Source organism: Xyrauchen texanus, chromosome 2 (assembly GCF_025860055.1).
Source record: "Xyrauchen texanus isolate HMW12.3.18 chromosome 2, RBS_HiC_50CHRs, whole genome shotgun sequence".
NCBI lineage: Eukaryota > Metazoa > Chordata > Actinopteri > Cypriniformes > Catostomidae > Xyrauchen > Xyrauchen texanus.
In genome coordinates, this window is record NC_068277.1 from 6,943,254 (window position 1) to 6,963,814 (window position 20,561).

Sequence of the window (20,561 nt, forward strand, 5' to 3'; positions counted from 1 at the left end):
ATTATAGTATTATAATAATAATATTTATTATTATTATTATATTACTATAAATAAATATTAAATCATTCTGTCATAAATATTATAATTACTTTTAATAAAATGTATATAAATTTAAATATTATTAAAAAAAAACTAATTTTCATATTATAAACATGAATATAATTTTTCATTATTTTTACAAACATAAAAGTTGTATTACCAATACCATTAATGCAATAAAAACAATTAAAATATTTGATATTATGAATATATTTCCCTTTCATTCACAGCCGATTATCACTCATAAACAGGCCCAGACAGTACGCGCCTGCAGAATTAGCAGAAAACTTTGCGATATCTGTCATTCATAAAAGTTCTATGCATTCCTCATTCCGCATGTTTGTTTATGAAATATTTTGGCTAATTTCGTGACGCTTTTAGCTACCAATAGGAGTGTAGTACTCTCAGGTCCATGTGATGCATTTTGCGATGTTTTAAATCCCTTCTACAGAATTATGCAGATTTTCCCTAAAAATCATCACAGAAAATGCAAAAAGATTGCACATGAGCCGATAACATGTCTGCGGAGTATGGTGCTTAAAAAATTAAAGTCAAACTGATTAAAAACGGTTTCATTTAATATATCATAATTCTTGATAGATTGCAGTAAAGCCTCCATACCTGACAATACTATAGTTTATAATCTGAGCTCATATCAGCAGGGCAAGTCACTGAACAACACAATCTTCCAGTACATAATGCAACGAGGACGCCGAACCCCCGTCAGTCATCTATAGCCTGAGAGTCATGAGGAAAGAGCAGGCATTCTTTCCCTGTCCTTATATCATAGCTTAATTCAGTGTTGATCCAAAAAAGAAATGTTGAGATGTTCAAAAGAGGGCGGATGGGAGGGGAAGAAAACAGAACCACCAGTTTGGTACTTGGGGGCAAGCAGCACTAATACAAAGTGAATGTAGGGGAGGGACTGATGTCCGTTGTGTTCATTCTGTACATGTCTTGTGTTGCTTAATAACTTCGTGCTCCAGCAAACGGAAGCTTCACACCTGAAAGGCAGAATGTCTCTGCATGACATGTTGAGGTAAAAAGGTTTTCCTAGAAGAAAGATTACAAATGATATTAAAATGACCATTTTAGACAGCCGGAAAAACATTTGATTTACAGACTTTATGCAACATTGTTCTTACCTGCTTTTAGCTCATCATGTTGTGGTTGAGCTGCTTATTGCCAGAGCGCCTTCCGAGTTTGACAGAGGCTGCCCCTTCAGCACAGGATCTATAGAAAAAGACGATGCAGACACGTCAAATTGTCCGTCTCTTACATGTCAGCTACATTTCGTTTTTCATCATTCTGATGCATCATTTTTTACCATGAGCATTTAAAGCTAAACTGGAACACTCATAACCGTTTTCATGGAGATTATTCATTGTATGATTAATATATATAATTCATATAATTAAAATACAATACATTATTGTGGCAGACGAGTAAAGCATTGGTCAGGCAATAATTAGTGGCTTAATAAAAAATGGCTTTATTAGGCAATATATTGTTTATTTCCATATTACTGAATATATTAAGCCTATCATTGGAAAACAATCCACAACAAATCAGGATCTTTCTTTTAAAAATGTAATTCTGCCCGAGGTAGACTTATAATTAGGGCTTTCCTAATGTTGCGTCTGTACACATGCGTCAGACGGACGCTTTTGTAGCGTCTCACTTTGGTTGTGTCACGCCATAATGCATTTTCAGGATGTTGTGTCATGCTAAATGTAGTTTGAAAGTTAGAAAACATGTCTGGAGACCTCTGCATTCGGAGTTGTTCTCCATCCAATGCATCCCCATCTTGTGCTGTTATTAATAAGTGCGGTTTGTTGCCTGTACAGCTGGAGTTATGCTTACTGCCCCCTGCTGACTTGTGATCGTAAAAACATGTCCCCACTGTTCCTTATTACAGTCCGGGGGCATGATAAATTACACTATTTTTAACACTTTTATTTTTCTAATATTTAAAATAACACTAAAGCACTATATAAGGAGTGGTGGTGGCATAGTGGGCTAAAGCACTAAACTGGTAATCAGAAGGTCGCTGGTTCGATCCCCACAGCCACAACCATTGTGTCCTTGAGCAAGGCACTTAACTCCAGGTTGCTCCGGGGGGATTGTCCCTGTAATAAGTGCTCTGTAAGTCGCTTTGGATAAAAGTGTCTGCCAAATGCATAAAAAAAAAAAAAAAAAAGAGAATAAAAATAAAAAATAAATATATATAAAATGTTTGAGATCAATTTTCAATAAAAACTCAACTGATTCTGGTTTTACTTTATTCAAAATCATTTTACGGACATCAGCATAATAAAACAAACTTGTCAGGAGCACTAGAAAAACCAGAGTTCAATATAATATGATTAACAGAAAATGAGTTCTGGAATGAGGAACATATTTGGATGTTTTAATGTAACTCTCCTATTCTGATCTGCCCATAAGTTAAAAAGACAAACAAAACTATTTTATATATATATATATATATATATATATATATATATATATATATATATATATATATATATATATATATATAAGAGAGAGAGAGAGAGAGAAAGAGGTTAGTTCTGTATAAATTACTCAATTTCACCATTCATTTGCATATACAAATTAGCCAATTTATTTAACTTCATTACAGTAAACACCTGCATGAAACTAGGGATGGGACGATATGGTTCTCACGATTCGGCTTGTTATATGATATGAGGTTCACGTTTCTAAATAATCTCGATTTGATATAATAAAATTTAAATGACAACATATTATAGAAAATTTTTGTTTTCTGAATAAAATGTTTGAGCAAAATGCTAATTATTATTTCTCATCAAAATAATGTGCTTTAATACACAATATAAATGCTCAAAGTTTAAATAATATGGGTTGCTCGTATACATTTCTCTATAAGAAAAGAGCACAAACAAATACGCTTTCAAAAATAGTGGGCTGCATTCAGGCTGATCGGGTGCAGAACTGAACAAAACCTGTCCTGAAAAAGTATATGAAAGTGTATATTTATATTTTAATAACTCGTTTGTCATCCTTTATTATAATCAATTTTATATGGTAAAAATATAAAACTTCTACATTATATTCATTAATATTATATCATTAAATTGTATATGTAATTATGATATGAGCCATCACTGTTTGAAATAATGTGTACAATTTACAAGTAATAACACTGAGTTTACATTCATTTGTGTAAGAAAAGCTAAAAAGGTTACTGTCACTTTAAGGATTCGCAGCGGCTCAAAGTTCCGGTTCAGCGAACATCAACGAGAATCCATGCTGCGTGAGATTAAGTGAATATTTCTTTTAACTTTTTTATCTGACTGTAAAGAACAGAAAGGATATTAAAGCACATTATTCAATGAAAGTGGAGTGCAGGATCATCTTTGATGGACACATTACACGGAGGAAACAATCAATTTTCCAGGTATTCCAGTTCTTAAATTACTAAAAGCTAAATTCAAGCACTTGAAGCACCTTGTGTGAACCCTGTTAACAGTATAGAAAAAAAGTGCAGTCTGGGTAAAATCAAGCAATCGAGAGATTGTGATGATTGACATTCATGATCACATGGAGAGAAAATAATGTTGCAAATTTTTAAATATTGAGATATGCCACAATATGGTTCGCCCAATCCCTGAAACAAAGAAAATGTCTCATGTATTGGGGCAGATTGCTGCCAATTAGTGAAAAAAGAAACAACATGACTTGAAAATCATGTTATGACAATAATAGCCAGTAGATGGCAGCAGTGTTCTACGCTGTAGCAATTCTCAAGTTTAACACAAGTTATGCAATTGGATAAATATTTAGACATTATCAAACTATTGAGTGTAGGGCTGCAACAATGAATCGATTAGTTGGACATTTGCAGTAAGCATGGAGAAGCTCTGACAGTGACGTCACTTTACAGCTAAGTGAAAACACGTTGCATTTTGAAACTCCTTTGAAAAACAGAGACAAGTCGAAGCGTAAAAAACATGACAAATATACACTTTATAAACACTTCAAAGAAGATCATAATATGCATAATGTTTAACGAGGGCTAGTTGCTGCATCAGGTAGCCCAACGTTGACCGATTGATTGTGCCGTTTGATACGCGGGAGTTGTTTCTCTCCAGCGCAACACTTCAGTTTTACTGCTAATTTCGATGTTTTATAATGTACACATGATGTGAATTCAAAATCAAGTGTGTATTTCACGAAACAATTTGTTTTTACCACAAGCGAGTCTCCGTTAAACTTTAACGAGTAAGCGAGCTCAAGCATTCGTGTCAATCAAACTGATCGCAATGGAGAAAAGGAGCGCAATCACTTTGATGAAACTGTGCAACATCAAACCACAATTTCACAATCAATGTGATCAGTTGTGCAGCTTTTCATGTTTTTAAAAGCGTTTTGGTTTCTCCTCAGTGAGCATCAGGATGAGACATAAGCATGAGAGTAAATTTGCCCAGCATGATGATTGTACTATATAAAACTGTATAATTAATGCTGAATATAATGTTTAATAACGCTAATGGTCCTGATATTTGAAAGTCCTCCTGATGATGCCAAATGCAATGTCTGATTTCATGTCTTAAGTATATTTATACTATGGCAAACACTCTTTTACTGGATAAACATAAACATATTTTTGGAAAAGAATAGTTTAGGGACATGCAATCAAGTGGCCATCCCATTTTAAAACCTACAATATTCATTTAAAATACCTCAAAAGTATGTAAACAGTGACTGTGTACAAGTACATAATCTAACATAATTGTGACTGGGGAGAATATTGATTATTTCTATTCTGGTGTCACCATTGCCCTCTGCTGGATGTTTAGTCACACTCCATCCATGATGGATCATTTTACTCTTTATAGAACAGTGCTTTTTGTTAAGTTTGGCAAGTAAAGGTAAATACCTGTTTTGCATATGTCCTGAAAGTAATAATAATGATAATAATGATAGTAATAAATTAAAACTTACCCTTTCATGATTCAGGCTTTGTGAGAGTAAAGAACTGTGAATTCGGTACTGTAAATCAAACCAAATCATTATGCCCTTCACATTATTTATTTTTTTACTTTAATTATTATATTTTTTTAAAATACAGGAAATCTGATTAATCGAATAGTCAAAAGAAATAATCGAAGAATAATGGATTATCAAAATAATCCTTAGTTGCAGCCCTAATTGAGAGGGTGTATATTTGTGTGTGCACATTGTGTCAATGGTCTCATTTTTGTGAGTGTGATTTATCTGCATTGTGGCTGATTTCTACATTTTATTTGATAACATTTAAAAAAAATTGCTCTGTGGTATAGTGTCACCAGTTCATTTTTGTATATGTTTAAGTGTGTGTGTTTTGAACTGTGCATGGTGTATAGTTTTGTCTGTTTTGGCTAACAGGGTAGATTATAATATTGATTTTAATAATCAGTATTAGGGCTGCATGATTTGGACAAAAAGTCAACCCGCTAATCATCATCATTCCAACAACTGGAGTATTAGGGATGCTCCAATCAGGATTTTACCATCCGATACCGTTCTCCAATTTTCTTTTCATCTAATCGTCCGATGCTAATCATTTTTATCCTCAGCACTGTCAAAACTGGTTATATTTAAGCTTTCTGCTCAATGTCACTGTAAACTGAATTTCCCTGTTTGTAATATCCGTGAGGAGCTCAGAGTAGAGCCGCTGCTCCTTTGCGTTGAAAGGTGACAGTTGAGGTGGTTTGGGCATCTGGTAAGGATGCCCCCTGGCCGCCTCCCTAAGGAGGTGTTTCAGGCACGTCCAGCTGGGAGGAGGCCTCGGGGAAGACCCAGGATTAGGTGGAGAGATTACATCTCCACACTGGCCTGGGAATGCCTCGGGGTCCCCCAGTCAGAGCTGGTTAATGTGGCTCGGGATAGGGAAGTTTGGGGCCCCCTGGTGGAGCTGCTGCCCCTTCGACCCGACTTCGGATAAGCGGTTGAAGATGGATGGATGGATAGTTGTTGCCTAGTTTTGCGGTCAAAAATACTGTTGGTTGGTTGGAATAATAAAAACAAAAAAAAAATATTCTTATTGGCCGAGACTGAGATGCAGCTTCCGCAGATGATACTGAAAAACGCTTCATGCAGGACTAAATCTTTTTTAAATTTACAATCAACCAGCACGATTGTAAATAAAGCGCTTAGCGCACATTAGCAAACAGAACTGAACTCTGAGCACTTACATTTACATTTATGCATTTGGCAGATGCTTTTATCCAAAGCGACTTACAGTGCACTTATTACAGGGACAATCCCCCCCGGAGCAACCTGGAGTTAAGTGCCTTGCTCAAGGACACAATGGTGGTGGCCGTGGGGATCGAACCAGAGACCTTCTGATTACCAGTTATGTGCTTTAGCCCACTACGCCACCACCACTCACTTCTGTTACTCGAAGCATAAGATGGAGTTGTGGAGCACAAAACTGCTCTGAAAAAAACTGCAATAAAGCGCTAACTTATTATTGACTGGACAGACCAGCTCAAATAAACTTTGAAGCGAGCAGACTTAATTTAACGATTTAAACGATTTAATAAATGGTCGGTCTGCACTTATATAGCGCCTTTTTGAGCCTTAACGGTATTCAAAGCGCTTAACAAGGTAATAAATCACAGAAGGTAATTTCATGATTTCCATTTTATTTCGATTAATTCTGCAGTCTTAATCAGTATCAGTCAAAATATATATATTAAGACAATATATTGATATTGGTCTATCCCTTCTCAATCCAACTACAGTCTACAAAAGGAATAATTGTAAACGAATGACATGCAGGTTTAAGAATGAGACTTGAAGAATCAGAGTTGATAATGAACGTTGACTCACAGAAGTAGGGGTGCTCCATGGCCTCTTGGGCAGTCAGTCTCTGTTGATGATCGTAGCGCAGGAGTTTATCCAGCATGTCCAAAGCCTCTGGACTCACCAAGTGCTGATTCTCTGGCTGAACAAAGTTCTCCCAACGCTTTCGTGTCTGCCTAAAGAGGTTTTACATTTCTAAATTAAAACAGTCCAGCAATTTGAAGTCACAATATACAATGATCATATCTGTATCAGCTGATATTAGCATTTTCTTATTACTGGCATAAGATTGCTCTACTGTTACTTAAGTTTTGATGCCTTGCTTTACTTGAAGTGACATTTTAGATTGGGGCACTAAAGTAAATGCAAAACAGAAAAACAGTATAGCTTTATAATATCAACCATCATATTATCAGATATCTTATTGACCAAAACGTCTATGTATCAACCACTGGTAATTGTTTTTAAGTTTTTGTACAATTCAACATAAAACCTGTTAACATAACAGCCAATAATAATAATAGTAGTAATAAAAAGACTTACTGGCCGAGCAGATCTTTGAAGCGTGTGTCCAACTCAATGTGATACTTGTTCAGGTAGCTGAAGAGCTCATCTGTTCCAAGGACTTTTGCAATTCGGACCAGCTTTAGGGAAAAAAACTATTTTTGTAAGCATGTTCTGAACGTTTTAACATATTGTAATTATTTTAATATATGCATGCATGGCTTGTCATACCTGGTCATAGTTGTCTTGACCATGGAAAAATGGCTCTTTCTGGAAGATCATACTGGCCAACATGCAGCCTAAGCTCCACATGTCCAGACTGTAATCATACATCTGCAAAACAATTTGGAGATTTAACTGCAATATTCAATAGGATTTGGCCTTATACCATAATTGATTTTAAAGGGCACCTATTATGGAATTTTGAAAATTACCTTTCATGTAGTGTGTAACATAGATTTAAGTGAACAAAAACATCCTGCAAAGTTTTATATATGAAAGTTCACCGTAAAAAAAGTTATTGTCTCTCAAAAGTAGGAGTCGACTCTGAGTCAATGTAATGAATCATTTTTCCAATGAGTCATTTTCCTTTTCGTTGTGACGTCAAGACGAAAAATTATCAAATTGGCCGCGCCCACTCATTGCGCGCGCAGACACCAGGGAAAACTTGAACATCACACACATCACAACAAGACACTGTGTTCTGAAGTGCATATCAAAAGCGACCTTTTTTTCACTGCCCAGGGACGAGCATGTGAAGAATCAGTGGCTAGAGTTTATATTTACAACTATACCACATAAGTATAGCCCGAACCTTGTGCTGTGTTCGCCTCATTTTAATGACGATTGCTTTACGAACATGAATGCTTTCAAGTGTGGATTTGAGAGCCGGTTGATACTGAAGGAAGGTTCATTACCAAGTTTATTTGGATCAGCTTCCTCCTCCGAATCACAACCTGTAAGTATTATTAATAATTGTTGCTTTTATGTGTTTTTTAGCATGCTTAATAAGTATTTGTGTGTGTTGTGTAAGTTACGCTCAGCGCAGCTTCTAGGTCTCCAATGTCAATTTTTTTGAAATATGTGAAATGTTTGTCGATGTTATTGGAGTTGTCATAAAGAATAGAGCAATAACTTGTAGTAATGCAGTGCTTTACCAATATGTTTATGCGTTGGGCTAACGCAAACAATAACTGATTGGGTGTTTACCACCGAACTTTGGGCTATGATCGCTAACATAAATCAACTCAAATTCCTTCTCTGATTTGGATTTTTTACTACAAAGCGGTGATGGGCGTTCCGTTTCCGACAATCTCTGCACAGAGTATACCAATCACAACTGACTGGGTCATCTGACCAATCACCGCAGATTAGCGTCACGCAAAGGAGGGGTTTGGAAAAATGAGTCGTTGAACGAATCATTTGGGAGTCGGTGAGCAAATCAGGTAAACATAAATGCATATTATAAGACAACAAAAGTGTTTTTTGTCATTGCATGCATGTAAAACTGTTGTTGGGGACTCCCAAAACAATATTAGGAACATTTTAAATGCCATAATAGGTGCCCTTTAACTATAATAAGATTGTTCAATAACATTACCTTATTATTATAGCTTATGATAGGTGTGGGTGAGAAACAGATCAATATTTAAGTCCTTTTTACTATCAATCTCCACTTTCACTTTCACATTCTTCTTTTTTTTTTGGCGATTTGCATTCTTTGTGCATATCGTCATCTACTGGAATGGGAGGAAAATTTATAGCAAAAAAGCCTGTAAATATTGATCCGTTTCTCACCCACACCTATCATATCACTTCTGAAGACATGGATTTACCCACTGGAGTCATGTGGATTACTTTTATGCTGCCTTTATGTGCTTTCTGGAGCTTCTATGTTTTAGGACCCCATTCACTTGTACTGTATGGACCTACAGAGCTGAGATATTCTTTGTAAAATCTTTGTTTGTGTTCATCAGAAGAGAGAAAGTCAAACATCTATCTATCTGGTGCTCCGAGTTCGGTTTGGTGCGCTGACGTGCGCAGAGCTCATTATATTTAAATCGCCCTTGATTTACTTTTACTTTGCATGTTTTGCCGCCACCATTTACTACACAAATATAAAATAACTTTATTTTGTGGACAGAAAGGGAGATGGGAGCATTTCACTGCATTAAAAGGTTGTTGTCAACTGAACTACAAAAAAACAAAACAGCCAAAATAAAAGCTTCCGCCAAAATAAAGGCTTGAGGGTTTAACATAGCAATGCCAGGAGCAAGTTAAGAAATTAAATAAATAAATTACCATTTAATAATAATAATAATACTTAGTATTATTATATAATAATAATATATTTCTATAGTCATTTAGTAACATGTTTTTTATTTGTATTGTCATATTACAATAATATTTATTCATGTTGACTGGGTTTAATAAAAAAATATGATGAAAAGTGGGCTGACCCGTTCATAAAATGGACAAAAAAAATGAATCAAGCGGATATTTATTTAGGTTCTTTTTAAGAGTACTTGAGTGTGAATTACACTTTCTATAACAGTATTTCCAGTCGGCTGTGGAGTACAAATGCATACCTGATAGTCAACCAGCAACTCTGGTCCCTTATATGACCTTGAGGCGACCCTTACGTTGTATTCCTGTGCAGGGTGGTAAAACTCAGCAAGACCCCAATCTATAAGCCGCAACTATACAAAAAACAAACATATTTTCAGGTCACTTCCATATTGATTTGGAGCCAATGGCAAGGCCCATGTCTAATGACAAAAACTAAAACATTGACTTTACCTTTCTCATTTGGTGGTCTATCATGACATTATGAGGTTTGACATCACGATGCATGATGCCCATGCTGTGAGAGTAGTCCAGAGCCTGCAAAGAGAGAAGACACTTAAAACACCATCCTAGTTTAAAACAAATCTGTAATCTTATTTCAGTAACAACACAGTGCGCTTACCTTTAGAAGTTCATACAAATAAAATCGGATATCAAAATCTGTTAGTCTCTGATAGAGGTCCTGAAAACGAATGAAATTAAAGATATTAATGGTTCCTTCAGAAATACTGTATATTTAAAGCCGTAGTTCTACAGCAACATGAATACATGTTTGTCAAGCTTGATATTTATTTATTTATTTGTATTTTGATGCCATATCAGCAGCAATGGCTGTCAAGCTTGATAAAAGTGGTACCTTGAAATCAGTGTTGTTGATGTAGTCGAACACAAGAGCAGGTGTTCTAGACTGTGGAATGAAAAAGAAAACAGTATTTTAATTATATAAATTAAATATTTGTAAGGTCTGCATGAATCCTTTTCAATAAAAAAAAAAAACATTGACTAAAATGTGCGATGGAATCTATATTATCAAAAGAATAGTTCATCCAAAAATGAAAATTCTGTCATTATTTACTCAAGCACAAGTTGTTCCAAAAGCGTGCCAGACTTGCATTTACTGGTAAAATTATATCTCAATATTTTTCAACCTATTGATCATGATATTCATATATATATATATATATATATATATATATATATATATATATATCTCAATAATCATATATTTGGGCCTGGTATCTCAGCGAGTATTGACGCTGACTACCAACCCTGGAGTCGTGAGTTCGAATCCAGGGTGTGTCGAGTGACTCCAGCCAGGTCTCCTAAGCAACCAAATTGGCCTGGTCGCTATAATGTGTGGTTGTCGCTCTCGGTGGGGCGGGTGGCAAGTTGTGCATGGATGCTGCAGATAATAGCGTGAAGCCTCCACACGTGTGTGGAGCGGAGGGGGGCGGGGCCGGGTCGGAATATCGCGTGCCCGGTCCCCAATCGGCCTGATGAGGCGCGCGAGGGATAATGGCGGCCGGTGACGATGGTTCGAGAGAGAGAGAGAATTACAGGCATGTCTGTCATGAGTGTGTTTATGTTTGTGCTTTTGGTTTAAGTTCTCATTAAATTATGATTTATGTTGACAAGTCGGTTCTCGCCTCCTCCTTGCCCATCATTAACTGTGTTACAACGTGCTACATCTCCGCGGTAACGCGCTCAACAAGCCACGTGATAAGATGCGCGGATTGACGGTCTCAGACGTGGAGGCAACTGAGATTCGTCCTCCGCCACCCGGATTGAGGCGAGTCACTACGCCACCATGAGGACTTAGAGGGCATTGGGAATTGGGCATTCCAAATTGGGGGGAAAATGGGAGATGGAAAAATGCTATTCCATTGCACACAGTCTAGCTGTTTTTGGACGCAAGAATGCGTCTTATGTGAACGACCCCTAAGACATGCATTTGAGCGGTGTCATCTAGACATGACCATAAATCATCCTTGTTATACAGTGAGGAAAATAAGTATTTGAACACCCTGCTATTTTGCAAGTTCTCCCACTTAGAAATCATGGAGGGGTCTGAAATTGTCATCATAGGTGCATGTCCACTGTGAGAGACATAATCTAAAAAAAAAAATCCAGAAATCACAATGTATGATTTTTTAACTATTTATTTGTATGATACAGCTGCAAATAAGTATTTGAACACCTGAGAAAATCAATGTTAATATTTGGTACAGTAGCCTTTGTTTGCAATTACAGAGGTCAAACGTTTCCTGTAGTTTTTCACCAGGTTTGCACACACTGCAGGAGGGATTTTGGCCCACTCCTCCACACAGATCTTCTCTAGATCAGTCAGGTTTCTGGGCTGTCGCTGAGAAACACGGAGTTTGAGCTCCCTCCAAAGATTCTCTATTGGGTTTAGGTCTAGAGACTGACTAGGCCACGCCAGAACCTTGATATGCTTCTTACAGAGCCACTCCTTGGTTATCCTGGCTGTGTGCTTCGGGTCATTGTCATGTTGGAAGACCCAGCCTCGACCCATCTTCAATGCTCTAACTGAGGGAAGGAGGTTGTTCCCAAAATCTCGCAATACATGGCCCCGGTCATCCTCTCCTTAATACAGTGCAGTCGCCCTCTCCCATGTGCAGAAAAACACCCCCAAAGCATGATGCTACCACCCCCATGCTTCACAGTAGGGATGGTGTTCTTGGGATGGTACTCATCATTCTTCTTCCTCCAAACACGGTTAGTGGAATTATGACCAAAAACTTCTATTTTGGTCTCATCTGACCACATGACTTTCTCCCATGACTCCTCTGGATCATCCAAATGGTCATTGGCAAACTTAAGACGGGATCTTGACATGTGCTGGTTTAAGCAGGGGAACCTTCCGTGCCATGCATGATTTCAAACCATGACGTCTTAGTGTATTACCAACAGTAACCTTGGAAACGGTGGTCCCAGCTCTTTTCAGGTCATTGACCAGCTCCTCCCGTGTAGTTCTGGGCTGATTTCTCACCTTTCTTAGGATCATTGAGACCCCACGAGGTGAGATCTTGCATGGAGCCCCAGTCCGAGGGAGATTGACAGTCATGTTTAGCTTCTTCCATTTTCTAATGATTGCTCCAACAGTGGACCTTTTTTCACCAAGCTGCTTGGCAATTTCCCCAAAGCCCTTTCCAGCCTTGTGGAGGTGTACAATTTTGTCTCTAGTGTCTTTGGACAGCTCTTTGGTCTTGGCCATGTTAGTAGTTGGATTCTTACTGATTTTATGGGGTGGACAGGTGTCTTTATGCAGCTAACGACCTCAAACAGGTGCATCTAATTTAGGATAATAAATGGAGTGGAGGTGGACATTTTAAAGGCAGACTAACAGGTCTTTGAGGGTCAGAATTCTAGCTGATAGACAGGTGTTCAAATACTTATTTGCAGCTGTATCATACAAATAAATAGTTAAAAAATCATACATTGTGATTTCTGGATTTTTTTTTTTTTAGATTATGTCTCTCACAGTGGACATGCACCTATGATGACAATTTCAGACCCCTCCATGATTTCCAAGTGGGAGAACTTGCAAAATAGCAGGGTGTTCAAATACTTATTTTCCTCACTGTATAGTCAATTTGTAAAACTTACCACAGGGTCCTTCACTGTATCTACAAGACGAATGATGTTGGTCCCCCCCTTCAAGTTCTCCAGAATTTTGATTTCACGCTTAATCTTCTTCTTCTTAACAGGCTACAAAAGAGGAGAAATATTCGTTTTTCTGAATTGCTAAAACACTAAACCTCATTCTCTGAAGCAAATGCTCAGTGGCCTAAACCCATTTGTCGAATCAATCACTCTTTGTGCAAATCTCTGAACTCATTCTCACTCACTAAAACACATTTTGCACTGTGATGCATTTGTGTTGCAAAACAGTAACCACAGGCAGCAAAAGTGAACACAACTACAACACAGTTGTCATCGTTTACACACAACGACTCAATTGTTCACACTTGTTTCTAATGATGTGAAAATGTGATGCTGAGGCAGAGTGAATCTCTCATTGACTTTGATTTTGCAGTTGCACAACATTTCTGAGTTAGTGTCCTGTAATGTGTTTTTCATTAAGTGTTCCTTGTTCTCTGGGGTTTTGCAGTTGGACAGCTGTATTTTTACAGTATGCAAGAGCTGAATATACAGACATTCAATACTGTATTACATGCAGTACTTACAGTATACAATATAGTCACTGTTCTACTGTGAGTTGTGATTATTATACTTTTTTGACAGTAATTGCAAAATGTGCTTACTGTATACAATAAACATTAGTTTCTGCAATACATGCTCTGGACGCCATGTTCTCCATTTTCTGATGTAGTGTCTAATGAATGCTCTGTAGTGTTTATATATTGACTGGCTGTGTGTATGATCTGAAAGCACTGATTATGTGCACAGACTAAATGGTTGAGGCGATTGTTTGATTTTTGCCAGAAGAGTCAGGGGTTTTGTGAATGTAGTTTGAAGATTTGGTTTTGTGTTTAAAGTTGTGAGAAAATGGGTGAAGGTTTCAAGAAATGTGTTTTAGCAATTCAGAAAAACTTTAAGAGCAAGCCTCTACCTGATGTTCGTAGTTCAGTAAAATGAGAGCGCAAACGTTGTTACCTTCAGTATTTTTACAACTACTCTGTCATTGCTGTTAATGTTGATGGCCTCGAACACTTCACTATATTTGCCTCTTCCAAGCTTTCGTACAAGCTGGTAGTCATCCTGATTGCTGAGTTGAAGAGAGAACGGGAGGGAGAGGGAGAGAGAGAGAGAGAGTGAGTGAGAGAGAGAAAGCGAGTGAGTGTGAGAGAGAGAGAGACACAGTAAGTACTGTAATAATAAATGGATAAAGCTGCAAATGGTTTATCTAGACACTAACAAAATAAATAACAAAAAGTACCATGGCACAATAATGTTTCTCTGGACATGTATGATGGCAATACTATGTTTTTTAGGTATAGTTCAATGGTAATACCACTTTTGGACATGATACCATGGTACAATCATGTTTCTTTGGACATGTATAATGGCAATACTATGTTTTTTAGGTATAGTTCAATGGTAATACCACTTTTGGACATGATACCATGGTACAATAATGTTTCTTTGGACATGTATGATGGCAATACTATGTTTTTTAGGTATAGTTCAATGGTAATACCACTTTTGGACATGATACCATGGTACAATAATGTTTCTTTGGACATGTATGATGGCAATACTATGTTTTTTAGGCACAGTTCCATGGTAATACCACTTTTGGACATGATACCATGGTAATACCATGTTTCTTTGGACATGTATGATGGCAATACTATGTTTTTTAGGTATAGTTCCATGGTAATACCACTTTTGGACATGATACCATGGTACAATCATGTTTCTTTGGACATGTATAATGGCAATACTATGTTTTTTAGGCACAGTTCCATGGTAATACCACTTTTGGACATGATACCATGGTAATACCATGTTTCTTTGGACATGTATAATGGCAATACTATGTTTTTTAGGTATAGTTCAATGGTAATACCACTTTTGGACATGATACCATGGTACAATCATGTTTCTTTGGACATGTATAATGGCAATACTATGTTTTTTAGGTATAGTTCAATGGTAATACCACTTTTGGACATGATACCATGGTAATACCATGTTTCTTTGGACATGTATGATGGCAATACTATGTTTTTTAGGTATGGTTCCATGGTAATACCACTTTTGGACATGATACCATGGTAATACCATGTTTCTTTGGACATGTATGATGGCAATACTATGTTTTTTAGGTATGGTTCCATGGTAATACCACTTTTGGACATGATACCATGGTACAATCATGTTTCTTTGGACATGTATGATGGCAATACTATGTTTTTTAGGTATAGTTCCATGGTAATACCACTTTTGGACATGATACCATGGTACAATAATGTTTCTTTGGACATGTATGATGGCAATACTATGTTTTTTAGGCATAGTTCCATGGTAATACCACTTTTGGACATGATACCATGGTAATACCATGTTTCTTTGGACATGTATGATGGCAATACTATGTTTTTTAGGTATAGTTCCATGGTAATACCACTTTTGGACATGATACCATGGTACAATCATGTTTCTTTGGACATGTATGATGGCAATACTATGTTTTTTTAGGCATAGTTCCATGGTAATACCACTTTTGGACATGATACCATGGTAATACCATGTTTCTTTGGACATGTATAATGGCAATACTATGTTTTTTAGGTATAGTTCAATGGTAATACCACTTTTGGACACGATAACATGGTACAATAATGTTTCTTTGGACAGGTATAGTTCAATGGTAATACCACTTTTGGACATGATACCATGGTACAATAATGTTTCTTTGGACATGTATGATGGCAATACTATGTTTTTTAGGCATAGTTCCATGGTAATACCACTTTTGGACATGATACCATGGTAATACCATGTTTCTTTGGACATGATGGCAATACTATGTTTTTTAGGCACAGTTCCATGGTAACACCACTTTTGGACATGATACCGTGGTACAATCATGTTTCTTTGGACATGTATGATGGCAATACTATGTTTTTTAGGCATAGTTCCATGGTAATACCACTTTTGGACATGATACCATGGTACAATACCATGTTTCTTTGGACATGTATGATGGCAATACTATGTTTTTTTAGGTATAGTTCCATGGTAATACCACTTTTGGACATGATACCATGGTACAATCATGTTTCTTTGGACATGTATGATGGCAATACTATGTTTTTTAGGTATAGTTCAATGGTAATACCACTTTTGGACATGATACCATGGTACAATAATGTTTCTTTGGACATGTATGATGGCAATACTATGTTTTTTAGGCATAGTTCCATGGTAATACCACTTTTGGACATGATACCATGGTAATACCATGTTTCTTTGGACATGTATGATGGCAATACTATGTTTTTTAGGTATAGTTCCATGGTAATATGACTTTTGGACATGATACCATGGTACAATAATGTTTCTTTGGACATGTATGATGGCAATACTATGTTTTTTAGGTATAGTTCCATGGTAATACCACTTTTGGACATGATACCATGGTAATACCATGTTTCTTTGGACATGTATGATGGCAATACTATGTTTTTTAGGTATAGTTCCATGGTAATACGACTTTTGGACATGATACCATGGTAATACCATGTTTCTTTGGACATGTATAATGGCAATACTATGTTTTTTAGGTATAGTTCAATGGTAATACCACTTTTGGACACGATAACATGGTACAATAATGTTTCTTTGGACAGGTATAGTTCAATGGTAATACCACTTTTGGACATGATACCATGGTACAATAATGTTTCTTTGGACATGTATGATGGCAATACTATGTTTTTTTAGGTATAGTTCAATGGTAATACCACTTTTGGACATGATACCATGGTACAATCATGTTTCTTTGGACATGTATAATGGCAATACTATGTTTTTTAGGTATAGTTCAATGGTAATACCACTTTTGGACATGATACCATGGTACAATAATGTTTCTTTGGACATGTATGATGGCAATACTATGTTTTTTAGGCATAGTTCCATGGTAATACCACTTTTGGACATGATACCATGGTAATACCATGTTTCTTTGGACATGTATGATGGCAATACTATGTTTTTTAGGCATAGTTCCATGGTAATACCACTTTTGGACATGATACCATGGTAATACCATGTTTCTTTGGACATGTATGATGGCAATACTATGTTTTTTAGGTATAGTTCCATGGTAATACCACTTTTGGACACGATACCATGGTAATACCATGTTTCTTTGGACATGTATGATGGCAATACTATGTTTTTTAGGTATAGTTCCATGGTAATACCACTTTTGGACATGATACCATGGTACAGTCATGTTTCTTTGGACATGTATGATGGCAATACTATGTTTTTTAGGTATAGTTCAATGGTAATACCACTTTTGGACATGATACCATGGTAATACCATGTTTCTTTGGACATGTATGATGGCAATACTATGTTTTTTAGGTATAGTTCCATGGTAATACCACTTTTGGACACGATACCATGGTAATACCATGTTTCTTTGGACATGTATGATGGCAATACTATGTTTTTTAGGTATAGTTCCATGGTAATACCACTTTTGGACATGATACCATGGTACAGTCATGTTTCTTTGGACATGTATGATGGCAATACTATGTTTTTTAGGCATAGTTCCATGGTAATACCACTTTTGGACATGATACCATGGTAATACCATGTTTCTTTGGACATGTATGATGGCAATACTATGTTTTTTAGGTATAGTTCCATGGTAATACCACTTTTGGACATGATACCATGGTAATACCATGTTTTTTATATGAACTATGGTAATACCATGTTTTATTGGCATGGTTCCTTGCAATAACATTTTTGAACATGATACCATGATTCCACCATGTTCTTGGACATATACAATGGTTTTGGGCATGGTTCCTTGGTAATGCCATTTTGGACAGTACCGTATTAATGCCATGATTTTTTCCATATGCAATGTGGTAATAATAATTTATAGTAGTATTATAATAATAGTTTTTTTCCATGGTAATATCTTTTTTGGACATGATACAATGGTACTACCATGTTTCTTTGAACATGTATGATGGCAATCCTATGTTTTTTGTGTATTGTTCCATGCTAATACCATTTTTGGACAATACCTTTGTCACGTCCCTATGTTTTCCACCCCAAGGACACCTCATTTGAAATTTACAAGGACTCTTAGTTTGAAACTCTCTCGCCTCTTCCCTACACAACCCTGACAAAAGGACCAACCGAATATGGATCTAGCAGTACAGATTGAGCAGCTTTCCCAAGGGTCCACTTCTCCAGTGGAATACTGCCTCAAATTCTGGAATCTGGCATCCCAATTTAACTGTTATGAGCGATTCCACAGAACTATGCTCTGGTTGGGACTCAATGGCCAGGTGATGAAACTAGTCCCTTTGGACTGTGATCGTCTTTCTCAAGACTTTCTTTCTGAAATCATAAGTGCAGACCTTCTACTCTCAGCTCCGTTGGTTCCAGAGACCCCCTTGACGGCGGTCCCTATACTCTTTGCCTGGGTGGTCTCCTGGTATTCACGTAAATACCATGGTACATGAGTGTGTCAATCTTAATCTTAACCAGTGCCACAGCACAGTATGCCAAAGTACCATGGTATTGCCATCAAAGTAATTATTTGAAAGAGTATTTATGCATAAATAAAAAAAATCTCTTTACCTCCAGCTAGGCACATGTGCTTCATAATCCCAGTATTCCTTGCTCTTCAAAGTGTTGGCATCAGCATACACCCGTGCTTTGCTGGTCACTGGACCGGGCATGGCGGGCTCGGCCAATCCACCTGCTACTACGAGTCTCTCTACGCGACAGAAATGAGAAGTCGAACGCTTCTGTTGTGAAATACTGTAATAGAATGACGATTCAAAGCGATCTCGTGTGCGCGATCTTGATTGACAGCTGCTTGGCAGCGGCGCGCATGACCTCGCGCTGATGCTTGCAACACTCAAAGCCAAAGCAAAAACCAGCGGGCGTCCAAAACTGCGCACAAATGTGTTTATTTCTCGACGGACCGCCAGTTTATTACAAATAAAATTCACGATTTCATGATCCCTTTTGAGGCAGTCTATTTAAACGTGTTCGAATTGTCAAATACATAAATAAATAAAATCAGCTTAAAATAGATGACAATAATGCCAGAAAAGAAAAAGCCTAAATTAATTATTTTCAACTGAAGCTCAGAGCTGTCAAGCCCACCGAATATGACGTCGCTACGCGGTGAAAACGGAAATTAACGAGAAAACCCCCGTACACCAGCCGAGCCGTCAGGTTGATCAATTGTCTCGGTATATGTAACGGAACAGATTCTGAACATCGCGGTTTATTCTAACGATCATTTCTGACTTTCACATCATTCCCAACGGACAGGAGCGCTAGCTAGGCTAGCGATGGCGACGGAGGGCTTTAATTGGCCTCTACGACTTCTACAAAAACGACTCCAGATATCAGGCTGATTTGAGATCGGTGCGTGCGGATTCCAAGCAGCGATCCCGGGAATCAAATCGAGTGCGAGATCGAGGTGTCTGTTCACCGGGAGGCGGATGTTAAGCCCTTATCGCGCTCTCGTCGATTTTTCAATCGCTTAGATGGAGCTACCGGAAGTATCAAGTGGACTTCCTGTAGTCTATTTTCAAAATAAAAGGCTAAACTCGGACTCGCGTCCTACTACTCTTACATTTTATTTTAATTAATTAAAAAATATATATATTGAATATTTATATGCAGCAACATACATCAAACGTCGAAACAACACATACGCACATATTACTCTTACTTTTTATTTGTATTTTATTTTTTTTTATTTTGAATATTTAGATGCAGTAACATACATCAAATATCGAAACAACACGTATTCACATATTACTCTTACTTTTTATTTTATTGTCATTTTTAATTGAATGTTTATTTGCAGCAAAATACATCAAACATCGTAACAACACGTATGCACATATTACTCTTATACACTATTACACTTTTTCGGTGGATGAACTGGCGCTGCACTTTCTCTCACTGTGCAGATTGTCCTGTTAATTTTTAGTAATTTACTGTACTGTCCCGTACTTCTTGCACACGTTTGCGCGTGCACTTTATATAGTTATGTTATTTAGTCTGTGTAGTCTCATGTGGGTCTGTGTTTGTCCTATGTTGTTTTATGTAGCACTATGGTCCTGGAGGAA

The 20,561-nt window shown here is 37.1% G+C and overlaps 1 protein-coding gene across 1 annotated transcript; it reads right to left on the minus strand.

Moving 5' to 3' along the window:
* Positions 1-259: 259 nt before the first annotated feature.
* Positions 260-19,975, minus strand: csnk2a2a (casein kinase 2, alpha prime polypeptide a). The gene is made up of 12 exons (XM_052153034.1): positions 19,048-19,975; positions 14,359-14,470; positions 13,348-13,449; positions 10,577-10,627; positions 10,343-10,402; positions 10,174-10,257; positions 9,963-10,073; positions 7,606-7,707; positions 7,414-7,514; positions 6,898-7,046; positions 1,185-1,272; positions 260-1,092 (listed from the first exon to the last, which is right to left on the minus strand). Exons 1-11 carry the CDS (start codon positions 19,146-19,148, stop codon positions 1,199-1,201), a joined length of 1,047 nt encoding a protein of 348 aa, XP_052008994.1. The 5' UTR covers positions 19,149-19,975; the 3' UTR covers positions 260-1,092; positions 1,185-1,198.
* Positions 19,976-20,561: the final 586 nt, after the last annotated feature.